This window comes from Sturnira hondurensis, unplaced genomic scaffold (genome assembly GCF_014824575.4).
Source record: "Sturnira hondurensis isolate 20B ecotype Veracruz unplaced genomic scaffold, ASM1482457v3 Scaffold0016663, whole genome shotgun sequence".
NCBI lineage: Eukaryota > Metazoa > Chordata > Mammalia > Chiroptera > Phyllostomidae > Sturnira > Sturnira hondurensis.
Window position 1 is genome coordinate 887966 of NW_028089294.1, and position 27271 is coordinate 915236.

The window sequence follows — 27271 nt, forward strand, 5'->3', positions numbered from 1 at the left end:
TCAAACTCATGGAGATTGAATACCATGCAATTAATTAATGAATGGGTCAAGAATTAGATCCAAAAAGGCATTGCCAAAATCACCTACATTTTCTCCTATGTTATCATCTAGGAATTTTGAAATTTACATTTTGATCTGTGATTACTTTTGAGTTAATTTTTGATAAGGGAGTAAGGTCTGTGTCTGGATAATTTCCTTTTTTATATGTGGATGTCCAGTTGTCCCCTCATTGTTTACTGAAGGAACTCTCTATACTTCATTGTATTGTCTTTGTTCCTCTATCAAAAATCACTTGACTATATTTATGTAGGCCTATTTTGTTCCACTGATCTTGTTGGTTCTTTCACTAATACCACACTGTTCTGATTACTGCAGGTTTACATGAACTCTTAAGGACAGGAATTGTTAGTCCTCCAACTTTATTCTCCTTTGTGATTGTGTTGGATATTCTGGGTCTTTTGTCTCTCCACATAAATTTTCAATCCACTTTGTCAATATCTACAAAATAACTTGCTGGGGTTTTAATATAGATTGTGTTAAATGTATAAATCAAGTTAAGAAGAACCACTATCTTGACAGTATTGAGTCTTCCTGTCTATTAACATGGAATATCTCTTCATTTACTTAGTTCTTTGATTTCTTTCATAACAGTTTTATAGTTTTCCTCATGTAGATCTTACATAAATTTTGTTAGATTTATACCCAAGTATTACAATTTGGGCATACTAATGTAAATGGTATTGTCTATAATTTCAAATTCCCCTTGTTCATTGCTGATATATAAGAAAGTGATTGACTTTTGTATTTTATTCTTATATCTTGCAACCTTGCTATAATTTCTCACTAGATCCAGTTTATTGACCTATTCTTTCTAATTTTCTACATAGACAATCACATCATCTGCAAACGATGTCAGTTTTATCTCTTCTCTCCCAATCTTGTTTATTTCCTTTTCTTGTTTTATTACATAGAGCTTCCAGTACAATATTAAAAAGCAGTGGTAAGAGGGAACATCCATATAATGTTCTTAATCTTGTGAGAATGCTTTGACTTTCTCACCTTTAAGTATGATGGTGGCTGAGGATTGTACATAACCTTTATCAAGTTGAGGAAGTTTTCCTCTATTCCTATTACTGAGTTTTTATCATGAATGAGGGCTGGATTTGATCAAATATATATTTTTGCATTTATTAATATGACCATGTGATTCTTCTTTTGCCTGTTGATGTGATAGGTTACATTAATTGACTTTTGTCTATCCATTCATCCAGTGATGGATATTAGGTTGTTTCTACCTTTTTACTATTGTGAACATTGCTGCAATGAACTTTAGTGTACAAATATCTGTTCAAGTCTCTGCTTTCAATTCTTTGGGGTATATACTTAGAATTACTGGAACATATGGTAATCTTATATTTAGTTTTTTGAGGAACACCATACTGGTTTCACAGCAGTGGTACCAGTTTACATTCCCACCAGTAATGCACAAGATTCCAATTTCTACACATCCTGCAAACACTTGCTGTTTCCTTATTTTTTAAATTTTTTTGTTTTTTAAAGATTTTATTTATTTATCTTTAGAGGGGAAGGGAAGGAGAGAAATATCAATGTATGGTTGCCTCTCATGGTTCCCCTGCTGGGAACTGGCCTACAATCTAGGCATGTGCCCTGACTGGGAATCGAACTGTGCGATCTTTTGGTTCGCAGGCCTGCACTCAATCCACTGAGCTACACCAGTCAGGGCTCCTTATTTTTTTAAAGATTTTATTTATTTATCCTTAAAGGGGAAGAGAAGGAGAGAGGGAGAGAAACATCAAGGTATGGTTGCCTCTCATGTGCCCCATACTGGGAACTGGACGGCAACCCAGGCATGTGCCCTGACTGGGAATCAAACCATGACCCTTTGGTTCACAGGCCAGCGCTCAATCCACTGAGCTATACCAGCCAGGGCATCTTTATTTATTTATTATTTTGATAAAAGTGATTGTGATGGGTGCAAAGTGGTATCTCATTATAATACTAATTTGCATTTCCCTATGCATTAGCGATCTTAAGAGTGGGATTTTTTTGTTTGCTTTTTTAAACCAATCACCTAGGTGATTCTGATATAGGTAGCTGGTCAGAAGATCCCACTTTTCACAAAACACTGATCCTATATTAGTTAGGCGTTCCTCAAAATGGGGAAGAAGTGAGTACAAAGTTGACTTAAAAAGTAGTTTTTAAAAGGAGGCAAGTTGAAAGAACTCCTAATGGCCAAATCTGAAATACTGAACAATAAATAAGTAACAATAGTATTATATTAAATGTTTCTGTGTCCACCGAACTCTTAACACCTACCAAAGATGAAAAAACCCAAGGCCCATCTTTAACCTGTTAAAACACATACAGGCCTCTTCATTAAAACTTTGTGAGAATTTGCTTTGTTTAATTGGGGCTCCTAACCATATGAAATAATACCTTAACAATTCTGTAACCTCCTTAGGAGTAGGAGACACATCTTTTTAAACTCTGTATCCTTAATCTACCACTCAATAAATTGATGTATAGGATAGGACAAAAGTAGGTTTACAGTTGTGAGTATATGAAAGTTTATTTTTGTATTATTAATTAATTATTGTATTACCTTCCACACAATTATAAACCTACCTTTTCCCTACCCTATATTCAGTGAAATATCAAATATCATCTGAAAATGTAACTTCCTAAAAATTTGTAGTTTATAATACCTTTTAAGTGAAGAATATTAAGTACATTGAACAATAAAAATGTACTTCTGGCCAAGATGGAGGCATAGGCTGACGTGGCTCGCTTCTTCCCACAACCACATCAAAATTACAACTAAAATATAGAAAACCGTCACTCAGAAGTGTCAGAAATTGAGTTGAACAGGATTCTGACAACCACAGAATTAAAGAAACCACATCAATCCAGACTGTTAGGAAGGGCATAGGTGCAGAATGGGGTTGGGGGGGGGGGGCGCTCACCCACATGTGGTCACTAAAAATTCAGGAGGGCTATCTCAGGAGCCAGGAGCCCCAAGCCCCAGTCCCAAACCAGCCCTGCAAGCCCAGGGTTCCAGTGCCAAGAAGATATGTCCTCACAACTTCTGGTAGGAAAAAAACCAGTGGGCACTGAGTCAGTGGAAGAAACTTCTGGAGCCTCAAGCAGTTCCTTTTAAAGAAGCCACGTGGACTCACCTACTCAAACTCACCCCATCTGAGCTCTAGCACTGGGGTAGCAGCTTGAAAGGCATCAGTGGTATAGAGGGAGAGAGTGAAGTGCCGGAGGCCATTGTCTCTTTTCCAAACCCTCCCCTGACAGAGCCGGTAAGCTGGTGCCACATCTGAGACTCCATCAACTTGGCTAACATTGATCTACCTTGGAGATCCCCAGAGACTCAACCCCACATAACTTAAGAGTCCACCCAAGTTGCTTTTCCATGTGAATGGCTGGTCTTGGCTCATGCTTTACAACTTTCTAAACCCCATTAAACAAACAAGAGCTGGCTTCAATGAGCCCCAGGCCCAGCACTAGCAGTAGCCCACTTAGGTTCATAGCTTGGCTTCGCCTGGGAACCTCCAAGCCCAGCACAATTAGCAGCCATCTCACATTGCTTTGTAGCTCAGGAAGGGTGGCCCTGGGCAAAACACAGGTTGGGCTGACCTTGTCCTGAACCACCCAGGAAATCCCAGGGCCAAAATACCTAGTGGACAACTAAAGACCATCTTGGAGTACCACCACCCTGCCCCTGCACAGCTGATCTCCATGGAAGGCAGAAGTTGGTGGTAAGTGGTGACAGTCAATCCTTGCAGCTGACTGGTCTAGGTAAATCCCTCCCATTGATCTGTCAACAGCAACCAAGGCTCAACAACAAGTAGAGGGGGTCTTAGCCTATACAGAACACACACCTCAAATACCCAGCTTGGGTGATAGGGGAGACTGTGCCACTGGACCCTACAGGACACTTACTGTATGTAATAAGGGTACTTAGTACATTAGGCCACACTACCAAGACATGGAGTCAAAGCATCTCTACCTAATATACAGAAACAAACACAGCGAGGCTGCCAAAACTAGGAGACAAAGAAATATGGCCAAATGAAAGAACAGATCAAAACTCCAGAAAAAGAACTAAACGAAATGGAGACAAGCAATGTATCAAATGTAGAGTTCAAAACACTGATTATAAAGTTGCTGAAGGAATGTAGTGAGGTCCTTAGCAGCATAAAAAAGATCCAGTCAGAAACAAAGGATACACTAATAAAATAAAGAACAATTTACAGGGAAACAACAGTAGAGTGGATGGAGCCGAGAATCAAATACATGATTTGGAACATAAGGAAGCAAAAAACAACCAATCAGAACAAGAAGAAAAAAGAATCCAAAACAAAGAGGATAGCCCTGGCTGGTGTGGATCAGTAGAGTGAGAAATTAGATGACAGTCTTATGGGAACTCCCCTGTAGGTGACTACCTTTTTTCTCTTGATGCTTTTAAGATTCTCTCTTTATCTTTAACTTTTGGCATTTTAATTATGATATGTCTTGGCATGGACCTCTTTGCATCCATCTTGTTTGGGATTCTCTGTGCTTCCTGGACTTGCATATCTCTTTCTTTCACCAAATTAGGGAAGCTTTCTTTCATTGTATTTTCAAATAGATTTCGGTTTATTGCTCTTTCTCTTCTCCTTGTGACACCCCTATAATGTGCATGTTGGACCTCTTGAAGTTATCCCAGAGGCTCTTTATACTATCTTCTTTCTTTTTTTAAAGATTGTATTTATTTATTTTTAGAGAGATGAAAATTGATGAAGAGAAACATCAGTGTGTGAGAGGTACATCGACTGGTTGCCTCTTGTCTGCTCCCAACTGAGGACCTGGCCAGCAATCTAGGCATGAGCCCTGACTGGAAATCGAAAGGGCACCCTTTGGTTTGCAGGCTAGAAGGGACTGGCAAGAAATATTGAAAAAAGCAGGGACCTCCAGTCAAGATTGCTCTACCCAGCAAAGCTATCATTTAGAACTGAAGGGCAGATAAAGAGCTTCCCAGACAAGTAAAAACTAAAGGAATTCATCATCACCAAACCATGATTATATGAAATGTTAAAGGGACTTACTTAAGAAAAAGAAGACCAAAACTATGAACAATAAAATGGCAATAAATACAAATCTATCAACAATTGAATCTAAAAAACAAACTAAGTAAACAAGAAAAACAGACAGAATCAGGGATTCAGAAAGCATTTTGATGGTTGCCATATGGGATGGGGTAGGGGAATAGGTGAAGAGGTTAGGCATTAAGAAGTACAAGCAGGTAGTTACCAAATAGCCATAGGCATGTAAAGTACAGTAGAGGAAATGGAGTAGCCACAGAACTTATACAAGTGACCCATGGTCATGAACAGTGGTGGCGCAGGGCTGCCTGAGGGACTCGGGGGTGCTGGTTGGAGGAGGGTAAAGTGGGAAACATCAAGACAACTGTAATAACATAATCAATAAAATGTAATTTAAAAAACAATAAAATGTACTTTTGAAGAAAAATGTTGAATATTCCTGGCTAGTAGCTTGTAGCTTGTTTCAATCACCAAGATTTAAATCAAAATCTGCCCTAACATATAAAAAGTTATTTTCTGCTTCTATTATATGTTCCTGAAATAGCGAATCACCTGTGTAGTAGATCCGAGTAAACTATAGTAGTAAAGACGATTTTTAGTGTTTTCTCAGCAAGGAGTCACATTTACACACTCTACAGCAAAGTATGAGCAATCCAAATGACTCAGTGCCACTTTCACACCCATGTCACACAGGACAGGGCCAGAGTCTGACGGAAGGTGCTAAGTAGATGTTTCTGATTGCAGTGACAGGAATAAGCAGTTCTACTCAGGGATTCCTATTTTCACATTAAAAAACAGATGTGTTCTGCCAGTAGGTTTTTACTAAATTAAGATAATTTAACACAACATGTAATTTATTTGCTAAGAATTCAGAAGATACAGCATGCACAAAAGCCCAACACAGGAGACTGTTTTAGAGAAACAAAAGGCAGGACTTCAGTGCGAGGAGAGGAGAGTTGGCGGAGAGTTTGGAGATGAGATCAAAGAGACAGTAGGAGGCTAAATCGCTTAAGGACTTGGACTTGGAGTGCGAGGGAGTGGCAATGATGCAAAGCCAATGAGAAGGCCTTTAGAGACTTTTTACAAGATTATATTGCTACTTTTAATTCAGGGGAGGGAAAAGTTCATTGCCATAGTTTCAGATTCCACACTGCAAATAAAAATTACCACTTGTGAGGTCTGATGTCAAAGAAAAATATTCATAATATTTTTAAAAGCTGTTCAATATATCTTTTCCCTTTCCAACTATTTACATGCATGAGGCTAGATTTTCCTCACACAGTTCAACTAAAACAGCATATTATAACTGACTGACTGCAGAAGTTGATAGAATCCAGATTTATTCTACTACAGATACTAAAGTGATTTGCAAAAATGTGAAACAATGACACTAGCTAATTGTTTTTGTTTTGGAAAATAATTTTCATTAAAATGGTATAGTAGTTAACATGTAATGTTTATTACTTTTAAGTATATTAATTTTTTGTTTTATTTTTTACAATATAAATTCATGGGTATAACTCATATGAACAATGCTCTTTGGGAGCCTCAATAATTTTTTTAAGAATGTAAACAGATGCTGAGATCAAAAACTTAGAAACTATTGATCTACCAATCTAAAATATCCTGGAGTAGCATTCCCCAATCACTATTAATAATTTTGGTGCCCACCTTTATCAAGTTAACTATAGAAAATCTGTTTACATATAATTTAGTCAGCCACACACACCATCTGTGTTCCTACACTGAAAGCCCAAACCATAAACCTTTTGGTCCAGAGACTTTTAAAACTTTTAGGGGGGACAGAGAAGATCCCAAGAAAAATGTACATTGAACCAAAATATGTAATACATAAAAAGTGAAGCTACCCTGATTAAAGTGAGTGTCGTGAGTCCTTCCTCAAGTTCATCCATCCCCTGTTACCAGGAAGAACCTCTAAAGTGCTTAGAAGTACACAGACTACAGTTTAAAAAATTTTTAAACTGCTGCTCAAATTTGCTGATTAAAAGACTCTCAGAAAGCTTCTGCCATTTGTTTCAAAATAATAATTTTCAACTTCACCCTCCAGTAGACACCAGATGCATCAATATAGAGAATCACAAAATTGTTAAATCTCATAGAGAACTCCCAGACCCAGAGAGTGTCTAAGGATTCTGGAGAAACAATTTAAATACTGGTGAATAGATTGAGTTAATCCGAAAAGTCTTCCTGGATAAGGAGACACTTTGCTAAGGCAAGCAAAAAGTCTTCGCTCCGATGGGAGAGGTTCAATTAAGAAGGGCTACGATGAGGCATATTTCCTAGGTTAATAAGGAAAACTAGCTGCCAGGCAGCATTTGACTCTCAAGCACCAGAGTTTTGAAGGTTACATTCAAAAGTTTGTATTTAAGCCCTGATCAGTGTGGCTCAATTGGTGGTGTATCATCCTGCAAAGCTAAAGGTCGCTGGTTCGATTCCTGATCAGAGCACAAGCCTCAGTTGTGGGCCTGGTCCCTGGTAATGGCATGTCCAAGAGGCAACTGACTGATGTTTCTCTCACACATCGATGTTTCGGTCCCTCTCTTTCTACCTCCCTTCCCATCTGAGAATAAAAAAAAATTTTTTTATAAAGGGTTGTATTTAAGACATTGAATTAACTCTCCATTCTGAATCTAGGGCAGATTTATTACTTTACTAGGTTCCCTAATGCTAGGCAAAGTTTAAAAAGTAAAAACTCATCGAGTCTGAAGCCTTAATAAGAAAACTTGCTTCCAAAAAAACCCATCATTGTAGTTCCACATAATCTGAGATTGACATAGGATGGGCTGTGTCACCATTCAAAACAATAGAGAGGAGTCATTAATAGTTTTCACGCAAAGCAGAAAAATTATTTTACCAACATTGTAGAATGGTTGGAATAGACTATGGGCTGTAGAGATGTCTAGGCATGAGCTGACCAAGAACAATTAGAAAATAACTTCACAAATCAGTAGCAATGCTTTCATAATCTATTTTTAGTATTTAGTATTATTTTTAAATATTTTAAAATCCTCACTCAAAGATACTTTTATTGATTTTAGAGAGAGGAAGGGGGGAGAGAGAGAAACATCAATGTAAGAGAAACATACATCAGTTGCCCCAACTGGGGATTGAACCCACAACCTAGGTATGTGCCCTGACTAGGATTTGAATCCAATATCTTTTGGTGTATGGAACAATGATCCAACCAACTGAGCCAGCCACAGCTAGAGATGTTTAACAGTATTTTCTATGCTTTTTATAGTTGGTACCTGAGAAGCTAGATGTTTATGTGGAGTCACCTATTTGGCTACCCAAATTCCTATGAAAGAAACAATGCAGATTACTTAATTTAAGAGAAAAAATGCCTATTAAGGTAAAGGGCTAAATGAAAAAGATATTTTAATATTTTACAATTATTAAAATGAACATCTAGTAGCCTATAATCTACACTGGGGAAAGCAAGACTGTCTTTCCCCATAAGCAGATGTGGCCAGGGAGATTTTTAAAAGGGGAGCAGAGGGTAGGGAAAGCAGCTTTATACTTTTTCTGTAAGATGTCCACTCCTCATCACTCCCTCTGAATTTTCTAATAGGTGTTAAGATGTCTCCAAGAAACTACTAACCTGCTCACTATATTCCATCTGACGTGAGTTTATCCATGGAAATCTATCCCATATCTCATTATTTATCATATATCCTCTAACATTTATCATCTCCATCACATATTTTCATCAAGAGCAGAACAGAAGAGATATCTATAAGGGGAAATGTTGGTCAAAGAGTACAAAGGGCCCCCTCACAGAGCCCATCTATGAAGCTTGGAAGGGGGTTTCAGCTGCTGTTCCATGGGTTGGTTTGTTAGCTAATGGATCTCAAGAAAATCTCGGTCAAAGCACCATCAGAATACAAACTAAGAAACAGAGACTTCGATGACTACACACACCAAGGAATACAATCTTTGACAAAATAGCTTGGGAAAGTCACTAAATAAACACTAATACAGCCTTCAAAAATCAAGCAAGGAAGATAGCAAGCCCTGGGGAACAGAAAGAACATGATTTCAAGAGTTACCACATTATAATATTCAAATGTCCAGTTTTTTAAAATAAATCACTAAGCATACAAAAAAAGGAAATTTAAGTAGGGTGCATTCAAACAAAACTGACAGAAACTGTCCTTGAGGAAGTCCAGACATCAAACTAAGTAGATAAAAACTTTATAACAACTAACTAGAATATGCTCAAAGAACTTAAAAAGTAAACAGATTAAGGCACCTGTAGAATAACACCAAGTAGATCAAAATATGCATATAGGAGTCCCAGAAGAAGAAGAGAGAAAGGTACAGAAATAACATTTGAAAAACAATGGCTGAAAACTCCCCAAATTTGATGAAATACACGAATCTACAAATCCAAAGAGTTCAATAAAATCCAAGCAAGATAAATTCCAAGAGATGTACACTGAGACACATTATAAGCAAACTGTTCAAAGACAAAGACAGAATCTTAAAAGTAGTAAGAAAAGGAAGTCTTTCCGTTACAAGGGAGCCTCACTGAGACCAGCAGATCATTTCTCATCAGAAACAGCGGAGGCCAGAAACAGTAGAATGGCATAGTTTTAGTGCTGGAAGAAATCTATATCTGGCAAAACTGCCCTTCAAAATAAGGTACAAATTAAGATGTTCCAAGATAAACAAAAGCTAAGGGAGTTCTCTACCATTCTACCTGCCTGACCATAAATCTTAAAAAGAGTCCTTCAGGTTGAAATGAGAGGACACTAAACAGTAACTCAAAGCCACCCGAAGAAATAAAGGTCTCTGGTAAAGGTAAACACATCAACAAATATAAAAAGGTAGTATTATTGTGTGTTTAGTTTGTAACTCCATTTTGTATTTCTCCTGGATTTACATTCCCATTACAAAAAGAAGGAAGGAAGGAAGGAAAGGGATGGATGGATGAAGGGAGGGAGGGGCATCCATCTATAATGTAAAAGAAAAGGAAAACTATTTTTGCTATTTGTAGACGAAATAATGCTGTATATAGAAAAATTAATACCAAAGAATCTACAAGAAAGTTACCAAAGCTAGCAAACTAATTCAGCAAAGTTGCAGGACAAAACTAACTCATAAAAGAGTTGTGTTTCAAGCAAGCAAAATATAATCAAAGACACTGAAACAGAGAACAGGCTGACAGTGACCAGAGGGGAGAGGGGAGGCAATTTCAGGGGAAATAAGGGAGGAATTTAGAGGAACCTATATAAAGGATACATGGACAACAACTGAGAAGGGTGGAAATGGGAGGGAGGGGGAGGATGGGGGTGGGATGGGATGGGAGTAATAGACAGAAAACTGTACTTGAAAAATAATTAAAGAAAAAAAAAAGAGTTGTGTTTCTATACACCTACAACGTACAACCTGAACATTATTAATGTAATTCCATTAGCAGCTAAAAGAAAACATCTAAAAGAATAAAATACCTAAGAACAGATTGAATCAAGGAGGTGAAAAACTTTCATCCTGAACACTACAAAACACTGTTGAAGAAATTAAAGACAATCTAAATAAATCTAGATCTAAAGACATCCTATGTTTCATCAGGAGGAAGACAATACTGTCAAAACTACCAAAACAATCTACAGATTCAATGCAATCCTTTCCAAATTGCAATAGCCTTTTTTTGTAGAAATGGTGGTTCTCAAATTTATATAAAATTGCAAAGGGCCCTAAATAGCCAAAAAATAATATGGAAGGCACTTCCTGATTTCAAAACTTAATACACAATTCTACAGTAATATAAGTGTGGTAGTGTCATAAAGATAGACACTTAGACCAATGGAACAGAATTATGGCAACAGAAATAAATTTGTGCATTATGATCAACTGATTTTTGACAAAGGTGCCAAGTCTATCCTATGGACAAGGACCAATTCATTCAACAAATGGTGCTGGAACAACTGGATTTCCACATAAAACAAAAAACAAGTGAAACTGGACACCTAACTCACACCAAATACAAAATTGAGTCTAAAATCGATCAATGACCTAAATACATAAATGCTAAAACCATAAACTTCTTAGAGAAAAATGTAAGGGTAAATCTTCATGACTGCGGGTTTGGTAATGGATTCTTAGATATGACACCAAAAGTACAACCAATGAAAGAAAAAAACATTTAAATTGAACTTTATCAAAATTAAGAACTCTGTGTTCAGGATATCACCAATACACTGAAAGACAACTTTTTGGTTGGGTTTGAATGGGAGACAATATTTATAAGTCATATATCCAATAAAGGTCTAATAGCAATAACATTTAATTATCTCCTAAAATTCAACAACAAAAATACAAGCTAATTTTTAAATGGGCAATAGACCTGAATAGACAATTCTCCAAAGATGATAAACAAATGGCCAACAAGCACATGTAAAGATGCTTAACATCATTAGTCATTAGGGAAATACAAATTCAAACCAAGAGCACGATGAGATCATTTCACACCAACTAAGATGGCAATTAAAAAATATATATAACAAATGTAGGTGAGAATACAGAGAATCGAAACCTTCGTGCATTACTGGTAGGAATGTACAACGGCGCAGCTGCAGTGTGGCAGTTCCTCTAAAAGCTAAACACAGCATTACCCGATGACCCAGAAACTCCATTTCTTGCTATATATCCAAAAGAAGTGAACACAGGGCCTCAAACAGTTACTTATATACCAGTATTTATTGTAGCATTATTCACAATAGCCAAAAGGTAGGAATGACTCAACAGATAAGTGGATAAACAAACATGGTAAATGTGTACAGTGAAATATTAGTTAGGCTGAAAAAAGAATGAAATTCTGATACACATTACATGAATGAACCTTAAAGACATTATGCTACATGAAATAAGCATGACACAAAATGACAAATATTATATTATTCCACTTATATTTAATATATAGAATAGGCAAATTCATAGAGATGGAAAGTAGATTAGAGGTTACCAGGAGCTGGGGGAGGGGAGAGTGGGGAGTTATTGCTTAATGTGTACAGAGTTTCTGTTTGGGATGATGAAAAACTTTTAGTAGTGATGGTTGCACAACGCATCTGAATGCAGTTATGGGCACTGAATTAATACACTTAACATGGCAAAAATGACTAATTCTATGTAAAATATATATTTACAATAAAAAGTTATTCAATATATGCACAGAAATCAGAATCCTACCCAAGTTTTTATACAAAATACCTGCATGTAATTATTAAGAAGGGCAATGCATTACAAATTAATGGGCCATACGTAGAAATCAATTTATGTGCAAATGGTTTGGATTATAAGTAAAATAAAAACCGGGACCTGTCTATATAGAAAGGGAAAACTGTTTCACTAACTATAAAATAATAACTGGAATTTAAGTTAGCTTATTATAAAAAGTCTATTAATTAAAATACCAAAACTTTGAAATACTACTTTTCTCCAATGTACACCCCCACGTTTAACTCCAATGGAAGGTTTCCAGAATTTGACTTTATGAGAAAGTTCTTTTACTGATTTGTTTTCACCTGCCTCTGAGGTAGCCCAGACTAAAAAGGAAAGTCAACAAGCAGTCACCTTCATAGCTACATTGATGCCCTACTCAGGGGTCTACTGAAATGCTTAAAGTGTTCCTGATTCACTAGTTCATACAGTAATAATATGGGTATTGTTTGCATTGTTTCCTTTTGTCTCTATGGCTTTGTGGTTTTGTACCAAGGTTTAATTATGAAATAAACTTCAATATGAAATGTAAACTTTATTTGATAACTACTAACGCAAACTGTATACTATTAATAGCAGTAATTAATCTTTGACTTTTAGAACTTATCTTAAGATTTTTTTTTTAAGCACAAGAGGTTTGGGGAAAACAAATTATCCACTTTAAGTGGAGAAAGGCTATAATTCAATTATCCTGAATCAGGCAATTTAAAGCCAGAAATCACCCTGGCGGGCTATGAGCCTCTCAGATCCCTACTACAAGGAATATAATTAACTGAAGGCCCCAGCTGGTGCACTCTGAAATCCATCACTGCGTTTGAGCCGAGGCCGCACTTCTCACCCGCTGCTCCCAGTCAATGACTGAGCGTAGCAGGCACACACACTAAGGCAGGCATGCATTCATATTAAGGCAAACCTGTCCTGGGTTTGAGGAATTCCTGCAATAGGCAACTTCCACTCAAGGACTTCCTGAGGCCTCGGTGAACAGCAGTCTAAGACACTTTCACCTGAAGCTCCTTCCTTCCTCATCTCTCTCCCTCACTTAGAGTCAGACTTGCGCCATGACCTGACAATTCTCCTGACCTCCATCCTCATTTCCTCTCACAAGTACTTCCAGTAAATTTCTTGCCTGCTTGATCCATCTTGGCATCTGCTTCTCCCTTGAAGCATGTTTTTTTTTAATCTAGCCATTTTAAAGGAATCGTTGCTAAAATATATAGCATTTGCTAAAATAAAATACACTGCAAGTGACAATCCAATACCTCTTGACTGTGAGGATCTCAACTAAGACCCACCTAACTCCATACATTAGTAGTATATTCTTGAGGGGACAGACTCAGAACCACATGCAATTTGACAAATGTGTACTAAGCACCTGCTGTACATGAGAAATATGTTAAGCATTATAGGGAATACAAAGGTGAGAAGGAACCTACTCTTGCTCTTGACTAATTCCCAATATAGAGGAGGAGAGAAGCCACAGATACAAACTATAAAGAGCAGACTGCCATCAAATGCTAAAATTAAGGTACATGGTACTAAGGAAATAAAGAGGTTCATTTTACTTAGGGGATGGAGTTGTAGTAGAAAGTCTTCATAGAGGAAATGGCATTTGAATCATACTTCGAAAGACATCATTAGTGCCTTCAGTTCAATACCTGCCTGTACTTAATGAGGACAGTCCAACAAAGATGCCTCCTATGCTTGCCATACTTGGCTACCCCCAAAGTATAATAAATCTGTCCTATCACAATTTTCTCACAACCTCTCCTTCCCAGAATACTGATGGTTTTTCTTAGTTCCCGTCCAAGTGTACTCCTTTCCCAGTATTCTCTCTCTCATCACTATTACCACTTACACTTCTAAGCCAGAAACCTGGGGATCAGCTTTGACTCCTTTCTCTCTCACTAGCTTGTCATTTAATCACTAATCTACCTCTAATTCTAACATCTGTCCACTTTCTCTATCCCCCCATCTTGCCCTAGTCAAGACTAGCATTATCCCTTCTGTGAACTGCTGCAAAATCTCTTAACTGGCCTTCTTGCCTACAGTTCTGCTGCCACTTAATCCATGCTCTACAGAGAAGAGCATGTGACCCTTCAAAATTCCTATGTAATTGTCAACACCCTGCTTCCAACCCTTACTGCTGCTCACAAAATAAAATGCAGTGATTTGGTTCACAAGACTCAGTCCCACAGTACTGACTCCAGCTACAGAGGACTCCTTAAATGCTGGGTTCTCCTGGGACACCAAGCCACCACAAGTCCTTGGAACACACTTCCTCCTCATGCTCACATACCTAATTTCCACTTTTACTTGAAATGTCACCTCCATTACTCCCAAATATAAACACATGAGGACAATCTTCTGGCTCCCTACTGCCACCCAAGACCATTACTCCTCAGCTCTTTCATTTAGGATGTCTCTTTCCATTAACTCCTGCCTTTAAAATTCTCACATTTATATGCAGCAGAACCTTTTTTTCAAATGCAACCCTATACAGAGCAAAATTATGTGAAAAGGGCTGAGCTTCTCAACTTAAAGCGAGGGGTTTCGAAGTCTTCTTCACTGAGCCGCCTTGTCTCCTATAGCACTTCCTCCTGAATTCTAAGGTACAAGACAATCAGAACACCATTTTACTGTACTATACTGCCTACTCAAAGGAAGCAATACAACGTAAAGAGCTATCTTTAAAGTTAGACAGATTTAGTCTCAAATCCTAATTCTCCTTATAAGACCTGGAGCAAGTTGCCTCTCAGGATCCATTTCATCAGCTGTAAAACTCAGCAGTAAAAATTAACCACCTGGCAAAGTCAATGGATGGAATAGAAGATAAGTATATAAAGCGCCAAGCAAAGGGTCTAGAATACTGCCACATAGCAGGAACTCGATAAAATTCTATCTGCTATGGTTTATCCAGGAAATGTAAGGTGGTTTTAACATAAAAAAAATCAATCAGTGCAATTTACTATATTGCTAGAATAAAGGAGAAAAACCTTAAGATCATTTTAACAGACATGGAAAAATCATTTGACAAAATTAAAGCCCATTTATGGTTTTAAAAAAAACTCCAAACCCCTCAGAAAACTAAAAATGAAAAGGGAAATCCTCAATCTGACAAAGGGCACTAAAAAAACTAACAATGAACATCACACTTACTGGTGAAATAAGATAGGCTTTTTCCCTTAAGAGCAGGAAAATGGCAAAAATGACCACTTGTAATGGAACTCCTAGCCAGTAAAATAAGTCAAGAAAAATCAATACAAATAAATAAATAAATAAGTAAATAAAAATTAGGCTATCTCTATTTGCAGATGACATAATTATGTAAAAAATAATTCTACCGCCCTGGCTGGTGTAGCTCAGTGGATTGAGCACAGGCCTGCGAACCAGAGCATCGCAGTTTGATTCCCAGTCAGGGCACATGCCTGGGTTGCAGGCCGGTTCCCTGCAGGCCAACTCCCAGCAGGGGACGCACGAAAGGCAACCATACATTGATGTTTCTCTCCCTCTCTACTTCCCCTCTAAAAATACATAAATAAATAAAATCTTAAAGATACATAAATAAATAAAATCTTTAAAAAAATAATTCTATGAAAACTACAAAACGACTCCCAGCAAGATCAAAGAAAACAAGCTCAATATGCAAAAACTGGCTGTATATTTATGTAGTCTATCAAACAATAAGAAAAAATTTTTTGAATAATTTATAATAATATCAGAACCCAAAATATTTAGGATATTTTGGTTAAACTTAACCAAAGATATATAAGATTTCTACACTGAAAATTACAGTGTTGCTGAAATTAAAAAATCTAAATAAATGCAGAGATATACCATATTCATGGATTCAAAGATTTAATATTATTAAAATGTTAATTCCCCCAAGTGATCTATAGATTCAATGCCATTACAATCAAAATCTCACAAAGATTTTTTAAAAAGATTTTATTAATTTATCTTTAGAGGGGGGAAGGAAGGAGAGAGGGAGAGAAACATCAATGTATGGTTGCCTCTCATGTATCCCCCACTGGGAACTGGCCTGCAACCCAGGCATGTGCCCAGACTGAGAATGGAACCACAATCCTTTGGTTCGCAGGCCCGCACTCAATCCACTGAGCTACACCAGCCAGGGCTCACAAAGATTTTTTTGTCAGACATTGATAGGTGGGTTCAAAATTTATATTGAAATGCAAAATCCAGAAAGAGTAAAACAGTATTTTATTTTATTTTTTGGCTCTGCACATTTTAATCTTTTTTTAAATTTAATTCTTGTTCAAGTACAGTTTTCTGTCTTATATTCCCAGCCTTCCCCCCTCCCCAGTGTTCCCCATCGGTAAATGACTGGATCCAAAAACTATGGTACATTTACACAATGGAATTCTATGCTGCAGAAAGGAAGAAGGAGCTCCTACCCTTTGCCACATCATGGATGGAACTGGAAAGCATTATGCTGAGCGAAATAAGCCAGGCAGTGAAAGACAAATACCATATGATATCACCAATAACAGGAATCTAAACAAGAAAACAAACAAGCAAGCAAAATATGACCAATGACACTCAAATACAGAACAGGCTGACAGGGTTCAGGGGGAGAGGGGAGAGAAAAACAGTATTTTAAAAGAAGAACAAAATAGGAATGTTTATACCATCTAACTTCAAGATTTACTATACAAATCTACAGTAATTAATAGTGTGGTACTGGAATAAAGATAAATAGATAGATCAGTGAAACAGGATGAAGAGCCTAGAGATACATATATATTTGTTCTATATAACGCATTTAATATATATTTAAATATATACTTACATAAATAAATATTATATATTCATTTAATTCTCACAAAAACATCAATACAATGAAACAAGGAAAGTCTTCAACAAACAGGTCAAAATAACTATATAGCAGCATTAAAAAATTAATCTACAGGGCTGGGAATACAAGACAGAAAACTGTACTTGAACAAGAATTAAATAAAAATTAAAAAAAAATTAATCTAAAGTCCCGACTGGTGTGGCTCAGATGATTTGGCATCATCCCACAGAGTGAAGCCCTTTACCCACAGAGTAAAGGTTGCCAATTTGATTCCTGGTCAGGGCACATGCCTAGGTTGTGGGTTTGGTCCCCTGGTTGGGGCACACACAAAAGGTGACTGATCCATGTTTCTTTCTCACTCTGATGTTTTTACCCCTCTCTCCCTTCCTTCCCCTCTCTTTAAAAATAAATATTTTTTTAATGTTTGAAAAATAAAATAACTTTAAAAGTGAGTCTCAATTCTTACCTCATATTATACACAACAATTAATTTGAAATGGGCCATGGATTATGTAGGATAAAACCATAAAGCTTTTAGAAAACAGTCTTAGGAAAGTATCTTCATGACCTGGTGGTAGGCAAGGGGTTCTTGGATTCAGAGAGCAATAACCTTAAAGAAAAAACCTGATAAATTTGACTCTATCAGCCCTGGCGGGTAAGGCTCAGTTGGCTAGTGTGTCGTTTGTGGTAACCAAAAGTTTGTAGGTTCCATTCCCCACTGAGGCACATGCCTGGGTCGTGGTTCCATCCCCCCACCCTGATGTGGACCCCTGGTCAGAGCGCAAAGGGAGGCAACCAACTGATGCTTCTCTGTCGCACTGATGCTTCTATCTCTTCCTTCCTCTCTCCCTTCCTCTCTCTCTAAAAAGCAATGAAAAAAATGTTCTTGGGTAAGGAAAAAAATTGACTATCAATATTAGAAACTTCTACTTATTAAAAAACATCATTAGAAAAATGAACAGACAAGCCACAGGCTAGAAGAAAAATCCATAGAACATATTCCTAATAAAAGACAGTTATTCAGGATATATAAGTCAATACTAAATACTCTTACAACTAAATACAAAAAAAAAACAAATTTTTTAAATGGGCAACATATTTATACACACACTGCCCAAAGGAAGATATACGAATGGTCGATAAGAACATGAATAAGTGCTCAATGTCATTTGTAATCAGGATAATGCAAATTAAAACCACAATGAGTTACCACTACACACTTATCACAGTGACTAAAAGGCCAAATATTGGCAAGGATGTCGAGCAAATTCATACTCTCATACATTGTTGGTACGAATGCAAAATGGGTACGACCACTTTGAGAAAAGGTCTAGTAGTTTCTTCTCCTGGTATTTACCCAAGAGAAATGAAAACATCTGCCTCCAAAAAGAAACAGACTTGCATAAGAATATTCAAGGCAGCTTTATCCATAATACCCCAAACTGGAAACCTCCCAGGTAACCATCCACTTGATAAATGAACTGACATATTTATATGATAGGAAAAAGAACTGAATTCTTCATCAACACAACCTCAAAAGCCTTACAAAAAATATGCACTGTATGATTCTATACACGACCTTCTATAATAGATAGATCTATGGTAGAATGATAAAAGATGAAAACAGCATTTGCTTCTGGGAGGTTGGGGCAGGGAAGGACTGAAAGGTACATGAAGGGAATTTCCCAAGTGACAGCAATATTTCATATCTTGGTAGAGGTTTGGATTGCATTCACTTTTTGAAAACTCATTAAATGGCAAAATTAATATTTGTATATTCCATTGCATATACATTTTACCCAATAAATAAAAAGAACCATAAACAAATACTGAACTCTAGTTACTGACATGCATGCTGAAATGTTTAAGGGTAAAGTATTCTGATGTCTGCAACTTACTTTGAAATGCACCCTAGTGCACTGTTGGTGGAAATGCAGATTGGTGCAGCCACTGTGGAAAACAGTATGGAATTTCTTCAAAAAAATTAAAAATGGAACTGCCTTTTGCCTCAGTGATTCCACTGCTGGGAATATACCCTAAGAATCCCAAAATAGCAATTCAAAACAACTTACGCACCCTTGTGTCCAAAGCAGCACTATTTACAATAGCCAAGTGCTAGAAACAGCTTTAGTGCTCCTCAGTAGACGAGGAGATCAAAAAACTGTGATACATTTACACAATAGAGTACACAATAGACAGAAAGGTGAAACTACTACCTTTCGAGATAGCATAGATGGAACTGGAGAATATTATGCTAAGGGAAATAAGCCAGTCAGTAAAAGAGAAATACCATATGATCTCATTACAAGAGGAATCTAATGAACAAAATAAACTAGTAAGCAAAACGGAACCAGAGGCATGGAAACATGGAAGAGACTGACAGCGGCCACGGGGGAGGAGAAAGGGGATAATGGTGGAAAGAAGGGAAAGGGACTAGTCAAAGAACATGTATGAATGACCCATGGACATGGACAATGGTGTAGGGATTGGGTTGGGTGGAGGAGGGCAAAGAGGGGGCAACGGGGACAACTATGACAGAATAACAATAACAATTTTTTTAAAGAAATACATCAAAACATAAGATTGATTGGTAAATGGATGGAGAAATGGATAAGTGTGTGCTGGGTATATGGGTATTTACAATTCTTTCAACTTTTCTGCACATTTAAAATTTTTCATAATAAAATGTTGGATAAAAAACTTGATCACATGACAAAAATATTTTTAAGTGAAGTGCTATTTTTTTTCCAATTCCACCTATGACCACAATAAATAATACATTATGGGGAGTGGGGAGTAGCTGCCACTTTCATCATTATTTGGTTAAGCACCCTTGCTGCTGTGATTTCTGGACCTCTCGGCCACTGCTGGAACACAGTCTTCCTCTCCACGCAATGTATTACATAATCCTTGTGGACTTCATCATCACCCACGTATGCAACTCGTCATTCAATACACCAACTTCAGAGCTTCTAATGACCTAATCTCCTTCACCTCTGGAATCTTAAAACTCTAAAACAGAATAATCATCACCTCTAACTATAGTCCCCTACCTGTTCCCAATACCCTGCACTTCCAATGATGGAGACTTTTAATCCATTTACACCTCCGTTACTTCTCTTGTACTTTTACTTCCTCTCTATCACCTGGAATACACATACCTTCTTAGGCCACCTGCAACCACCTACCCTCACTACCCACTTTCCTGAACGAATCAGTGCTGCAGGAGGAAAAGCTCACAACCACCAGACCAATAAACGCCACTCCAAATTTACGGTCTCCACACTCGGCACTGCTCAGCGGTTCCTTCCAATTCACTGGTTGGCTCCTTCTGCACACTCCAGAGCAGCAATTCCAAAATTTAATCACACTTCTTAAGCTCCTTACTCATTTCTCTTTCCTCGCTCTATGTAAAGGACCTTGCCTTTCATTTCATCACCAAAGTAGAGGCTACCTAGCGTGAGCTCCCTGCTTTTCAACCTACAAACCCATCTTTATCTCTTTCCCACCCATTTCAGAAGAAGGATGGCAGCATAACATGGTGTTTAAAAATGCAGATTCTGTAACCAAGTCACCCTTTCTAAGCCTCAGTTTCCTCTCTTGTAAAATGGAGGCAATAATAGTACCCTGTGAGAATTAGAGAACATATGTGAGGCACTTAAAATACTACGGCGAATACTTCAAGGCGAATTCCATGTTTGTATTCCTGAGCTCATCTTCTTGTTCAGTATTTCACCAGCATTCCCTGTAAGCTCCTCCCCCCAATGCTCCTAACATATACCAGTTTCTCTCACCTTCAAATAAAAGCAGAAATGTCTTCCCCAATCTTGAATCCCCTTCTCGCCACAGAAGTATCTTTTCCTTTCATTCCCAAGCTTCTAGAAAGAATAATCTCAAAAGGAGTCTTTTGTCCTTGCTATTCTTTTTCCATGCTCTTCCACCTTCTACCCTCATACTGAAACTGCTAAAACGAAGTGACCCGTTAGCTGTCAGAGCTAATACTTTACAGGTACCTTATTTGACTTTTCTGTAGCCCGACACATTAATGACCCCTCTTGAAATTCCCTCTTTTCTCAGCTCTTCAGACACTAGGGTGTCAATCCTTCTTAATATCCTTTACTCCATCCTTCCCTCCTGCTCCCCCCCCCACTACTGTCCGCTCTCTCCCCCAGTTCTAACACCAACCCCATTTCAGTCTTACTTCTAATCATTTTCAGTGGGTGGCCTCATCTACTTTTTTTAAAATACCTTCTTTGAAGTACAACTGACATACAACAAATTGCATGTATCTGAGCTGTATACTCTGTTAAATTTTAACGTATGTATATAACCCTGCAATAATTAGCAGAGTAAAGACAAATGAATATAAAGGCCTACCCCCTCCAAACAACTACTGACCTGCTTTTTGTCATTGTAGATTAGTTTTCATTTTCTAGAATTTTATATAAATAGAATTATACAGTATATACTTTTCTTTAAAGTCTGGATTTTTTCATTCAGCTTAATTATTCTGATATTCAGCCATGTTGTCATGTATATCAGTACTTCATTCTATCTATTTCTGAGTAGTATCCCCATATATGGCAATACCACAATTCGGGTATTCATTTATCTGTTGATGAACATTTGGGTTGTTTCTAATTTTTTTGCTGAACAAAGCTGCCATGAACATTCATGTGTAAGCCTGTGTAAGAACAGGCTTAATCTATTCTTATGGCTTTACCTAGAAGTCCCAAATCTGCTTCACCAGATACCAACAACCAACCGCCAGTTCGACAAAGTCCACCTGGATAACCCGAAAGGGCTCTTAAATCAACATGTGTCCACAACTTGTCCGGCTATGCTGCTGTCCCCACCCCAACAGCAGGATTTCCTACCTTCTCTATCCTGACTAAAGGCACTCATATCAAAAGCTTAAGACTCTTTCTGCTCCCCTACCACTTCCCTCAATCACTCAGTGAGTCTCTCAATTCTGCCTTTTAAACATCTCAAATAAAATTCATCCCCACATGCCCACCCTAGTTCAAATGCACTCTTAGTTCAAATGCAAATCATTTCTTAGCTGGATTACTAAACTAGCCTAACTCTTGCCCTCACCTAGGGTCTCATCTTCTCCAGTGCATTTTCTATTCCATGGCCAAAATGAATTAAAGTGAATTTTCTAAAATTCAAATCTGATGTTACTCCCCTATTTAAAATTCCTCAATGACTTCTATCTTCTCAAGATAAAACTCAAACTCCTTAGCTTAACATACAAAAAATTCTCTATGGACCAGTTTCCTCTCCACACTCATCCTCTGCCACTTCCCATCATGTTCTAACTTTATCACTTCTGGATTATATCATTTACCTTTTCCTCCTTAGTGCTGAGAGCAATAGTTGTTCTGCAATAAGCATCATGATATATTTGTGCAATAAAAAAGACAGGACTCAGAGTTGTAGACACGACAAGACATTCTGGGCATACTCAGGGAAAGCAGTAGTCCAGACTGGCTGAAGCATAAAGAATATAAAAGATTATGACAGACAGTCTAGTCAGAAGAGCAGGATAAAGCCATATCATCTATGGCCATCAATTTCATGCTAAAGAATACGCACTTCATCCTATGCCCTCACAAGACATCAACAGTTCTGAGCTAAAGGATGACATGTTCAGAAGTGTATTATAACTTCTGAAATTTAAAAAATAGATAAAGGAGAGGTGAGAGGCAGTGAACTCAGTTAAGGGGCTGTCCCAGTAATCTTTGAAAGGGAACTTGGAGCATTTTGAATAAGCGGGAATAGATTAAAAGAACATGTCAAAGTGGAGTGAATCTGGATGTGGGCAGTAATGCAAAGAAAGAACTCAGAGGCGACTCCAAAGTTCTGAACCACGCAAATAAAATACAGAAATAAATTCATTAATTAAGAGGAAGATTTTTTTTAATGGTAGGTGCAAGGGATGGAGGTGATGACTTTAGTTTGAGTATTCACTCATCCATTCATCCAAATTTAAGTGCATATTAAGTGTCAGGCACGCCATGGATGAGGATAAAATTAGGGTTAAAATGTCACCCCTGTTCTCAAGGACCCTCCAATCTAGTTGGGGAGGAGCAGGGGCAGGGGGGACAAATATATAGAAATCTAAAATTCATTGTTAAGTGCTATGCTAGGGTGGTAAAAGAAAATAAAGACTTTCCAACTCAGCACTGAAGATTTGAGAAAAGATACGAGGTTACATTAGTCCAGAAGAATGAGCAATGTTAGGTCAGGCAAAGGGCAGTCCAGATGAAGAGAACATTTCCAAAGAGGCCCAGGCAAGATAACACAAGTTGGGTCCATCTGCAAACAATGCAGTAAGTCTCAAGGAAGAATTCAAGATATGGAGATAGCCACTCCAAATGTCTAGCAGGCAGATGAAAATGCAGGTTTTGAGCCACCACGAGCAGACCCAGTTGTGAAATACACTTTCAACCTTGTCTTAGGTGACGTAGAATTATTGTTCATGGATATTTTGAATAAGAACTGGAAAAACCTTACATACCATCTAGATTGTGAACACTTCCACCTCTTCCCATCACTTCTGCTGTCCTCCAAGGGTATCTCTGCTTAAAGTCAAAGCTGGTTTACGTAAATAACCAAACAGAACTGGTGAGAACTTCAGTAAACTGGAAATACTACACGCTGTGGCCAAAAAGATCAGCTCTAGCAGTTTACTGCCTTGCTTGAATTCAGGCCTCATGTGCCTCCTATTCTTCAAGAAAAGCTCAAAATTCAGATTCTATGTAATATGTCCCATTTTTTAAACATTGGCAACTAATTACATCAAAATTAAAATAACATGGTGTTCACCAAACATAATTCTTCTGTGGACACATTTCAGCAACGGCCACCAGTGTGGATGAGTTAGACCTGGTCTGAAAACTCCTGCAATGCTCTTTTCACTGCTTCCTAGGCCCCTCAACTGAGACCGTATCTTGATGGTTCTCCTAAGGTAGACATTTCTTGCTTCCAAACAAAATAGCCCCAAATTGGTATGTTTTGTGAGTCCTTTTGTATATCAACAATTTTTCCGCCTCCTCTGTACCTTGGTCAGGATATCAATCGGGTCTAGCATCGTTCAGACCCCTTAGTCACCTTTTATTGCAAGTAAAGATGTCAAACTTACAGGTAAAGCAAAAGTAAATAGAGTGAAAGCCTGATAGCATTTCTAATGAATAAAGTATGTAAGGCATATAGCATCTCTTTGGTTTTCTTTAAAAAACAATACCACAGAGATATCTGTGACTACTCAGACACCCAGACACCTGAGAGAAAAAGTCATGAATTTGTATCTGAAATACATGAGCAAATTTTGCTAACAAACCAAACAGTTTCCACTGTAAGGCACCAAGAGGGGGAGAGGGAAACCAGGACAAAAGGGAAAGTAAAAGTTGCTGGCTTCTGAGAAATATCAGACACCTTCTAAGACCCAAATTTTTAAATGGTAAATGTTTAGAATAAAAAGTACACCTATAATCTCAACTTTCAGTAGGAGTAAAAATATATTTTCACCAGAATACATGAGACATTGGTTGAGCAGCAAGAAATTGGATTTAAAAACATGATCAAAAGAGTCAAACAACAGAAAAGGGAAAAGGCAAACAAAAAATACTCTCGTTATTTTTAATGTTCATTCAGACCAGTTCCTGATGTTTAAATATATTTGTCACAATGTTGCTTTAGAAGCTTTTAAAATGTATCAACATTTCCTAAAATATTTAAAAAGTACAGATCGTGTTATAACTTTAGATAACAATGTGGCAAACTGGAACAAACACCAAAAGGTTAAAATTTCTAACCCACAGACCGAATGATAATAGCAAGATTCTCAAACTCTAGAAAGAAGACAACCGCATGTGCCCCCGCCCCTGTTAATCGGAGTGGGGGAATTCGGGGCAATGGAGAGTGATTACAGAGGGTGAGCGAAGCAGGCCATATTTCTGCTGGCAGGCGAGCCCTGCAATTACTTAGAGCATGCATTATGGCCAGAGCACTCTTGAGCCCACTAAAACGAACAGACTGGACACCTAAAACGGGAGGCTGACAGCAGCTTCGGGGTAAGACCAAGAAGGCGGAAAAGTGGCCTGCTTTGACCTCCGCTGAAGACTAAGGCTCCTCCGACTCTGGTCTGTGAATCAGGGGGAGGGCATTAACCTGTCAGTGATTGTATTATTCGGACAAACTCTCCGTGGCTTCCTGCGGCCTTCCCACACACAGGGTGAATGTCAACACCAAGGGCCAGCGATTGTTGGGGAACCGCTCCGAGTGCGCAGTCCTTTCTGGGAGGCTGTAAAACCGGGAAGAAAGAGTGCCCCGCGCGCGCCCCGCCTCCCCAGCCCCGGCGGGTGCCCTCACCAGGGTTGCAGTGGGGAAGCGGGGTCCCACGAGCTCTCACCTTTTTCAGCGCAGACACTAGCAGCCCCCGCCACTTGGACACGTTCTCCTCGCTGAAAAACTCGTACGGCAGCTGCTGCGCCTGCATGGTGCCCCCCGGTACCTCTGGCCCGGGAGGGGGCGGCGGCGGCTGGGCTCCGGAGCCGCGAGAGGGCGAGCTCGCAGCGCTGAACAGGGCCGCGGCCCCACCACACGGCCCGGCCCCCTTGGGGTGCTGCGCTGCCGGGCTAGCCCTGGAGAGAGGGCTGGGGGGCGAGGCCCGCGCCCGGCCACCCACCGGACACAGGTACCAGCCGTGGAGAGCGATCGCAGCCCGGAGGCGGCGGCGGCATCCCGCACCACCGCCCCGGGGCTGGGCCCCCCACCCCTTCCCCCGCTCCCCGGTGCCCGAGCTGCCCTCCGCTGCGGCCGCTGCTCGCCTGCTCAGATGCCCGCCCGACGGGACTGCGTTCCTGGCCGGCCTGGCCCCGAGGGGGAGCCGGCAGTTGGGGGAGGACGTGTGAGGGACGCTGCGGCCGCACGTTCTGCGCAGCCGAGACTGAGATATGCTAGCGGCCCCGAGCGGGGCGGAGTTGGTGCCGGGGTCTAGGAGGGAGGGGAAAGGCCGGTGGTCGTCGGTGGGGAATCTGGCTGCCCCGGGTGCCGCCGCGGCCGCCGCCGGTGTAGCGCTGGAGCTTCCTACTAGCGAACTGAACCTGCTCGCTACTGAGCATGCGCCGCAGGGTTGGGCCAGCTCGCTCCGCGTTTTCCGGCTCCCCAGCGAAGGCGGAGGGAACCGCGAGTGTGCGAGTGTGCGAGGGCGCGCTGCGAGGCTGTGGCCCGCCCCCAAGGGCTTCAAGGGAGGAGCGAAAGGGCTGGGAGAACTCGAACTGTGGGCCGAGTGGGGCTTGCGGGGTGGAAGGGGGGCGGGGGCATTTGGGTGAAACGTCCCCCTTTGTGTGCTTGGGCCGGGAAGGATCCCACCCCTCTCTTAGAGCCCCAGTGTTTTTCTTTTCGGAAAGGGGTGTGTATGTGTGTACTTTGCTCTGAACAGAAGATAAGGACTGCCCAGAGCATTCAGTGCATAGTAAACACACTGGACAAAAGATAGGTAGCTTAGTATTTGTGGGGTAATAGAAGTAATTGCAATGTTTCTAATCGGTCTTTGCAAATCATCAAGAATAAAATGTGTATGTGTAATATTGATTTTATGTGTGCATTTAACATTCAATATGTTCATCTATCAAACCCACTTCATCTTTTAAACCCACTTCAAATTTGAACTCCAATAACTTACCTCCAGTGGAAATTAAGACTTCGTCTGCAGCTTCCAAATCCCATAACACTACGCTCATGGACATTTCGTCTAACAGCTTCTCTTTCAACAAGGTAACAAACTCTTGGAATGCAGATCTTTTTGACCAGGAGCCCTATACAGAACAGGCACTTAGTGAAGGTCTGTGGACTGATGAAGGAGCACTACTGTGAATCGTTCCCTCGCCCCAGGGATGCAGATGTGCGTTTGTAACGATGGCACTGTGTGGCTGGCTGGTTGTGGTCTACCATTAAGCATGTTATGAGCATAATCTCATTTAATCCTCATAGCAATCCTATCGTTTTCATTTCACAGATGAGAAGACAATTTGAAGAACTAGCCTTAGTTGAAGTTGATACCGTACCCTGCTATTGAAGAGAATAACCAGGATCACAGA

The 27271-nt window shown here is 39.3% G+C and overlaps 1 protein-coding gene across 2 annotated transcripts in view; it reads right to left on the reverse strand.

Annotated features, from left to right (window-relative positions):
• The window catches only part of SOS1 (SOS Ras/Rac guanine nucleotide exchange factor 1), a 116965-nt gene extending 91048 nt beyond the window's left edge, over positions 1-25917 (reverse strand). For both annotated transcript variants that reach the window (XM_037066909.1, XM_037066908.1), the window contains exon 1: positions 25582-25917. In XM_037066909.1, the coding sequence (XP_036922804.1) occupies positions 25582-25668 (87 nt within the window). In that variant the 5' untranslated portion in view covers positions 25669-25917. The remainder of the gene's footprint in view (positions 1-25581) is intronic.
• Positions 25918-27271: the final 1354 nt, after the last annotated feature.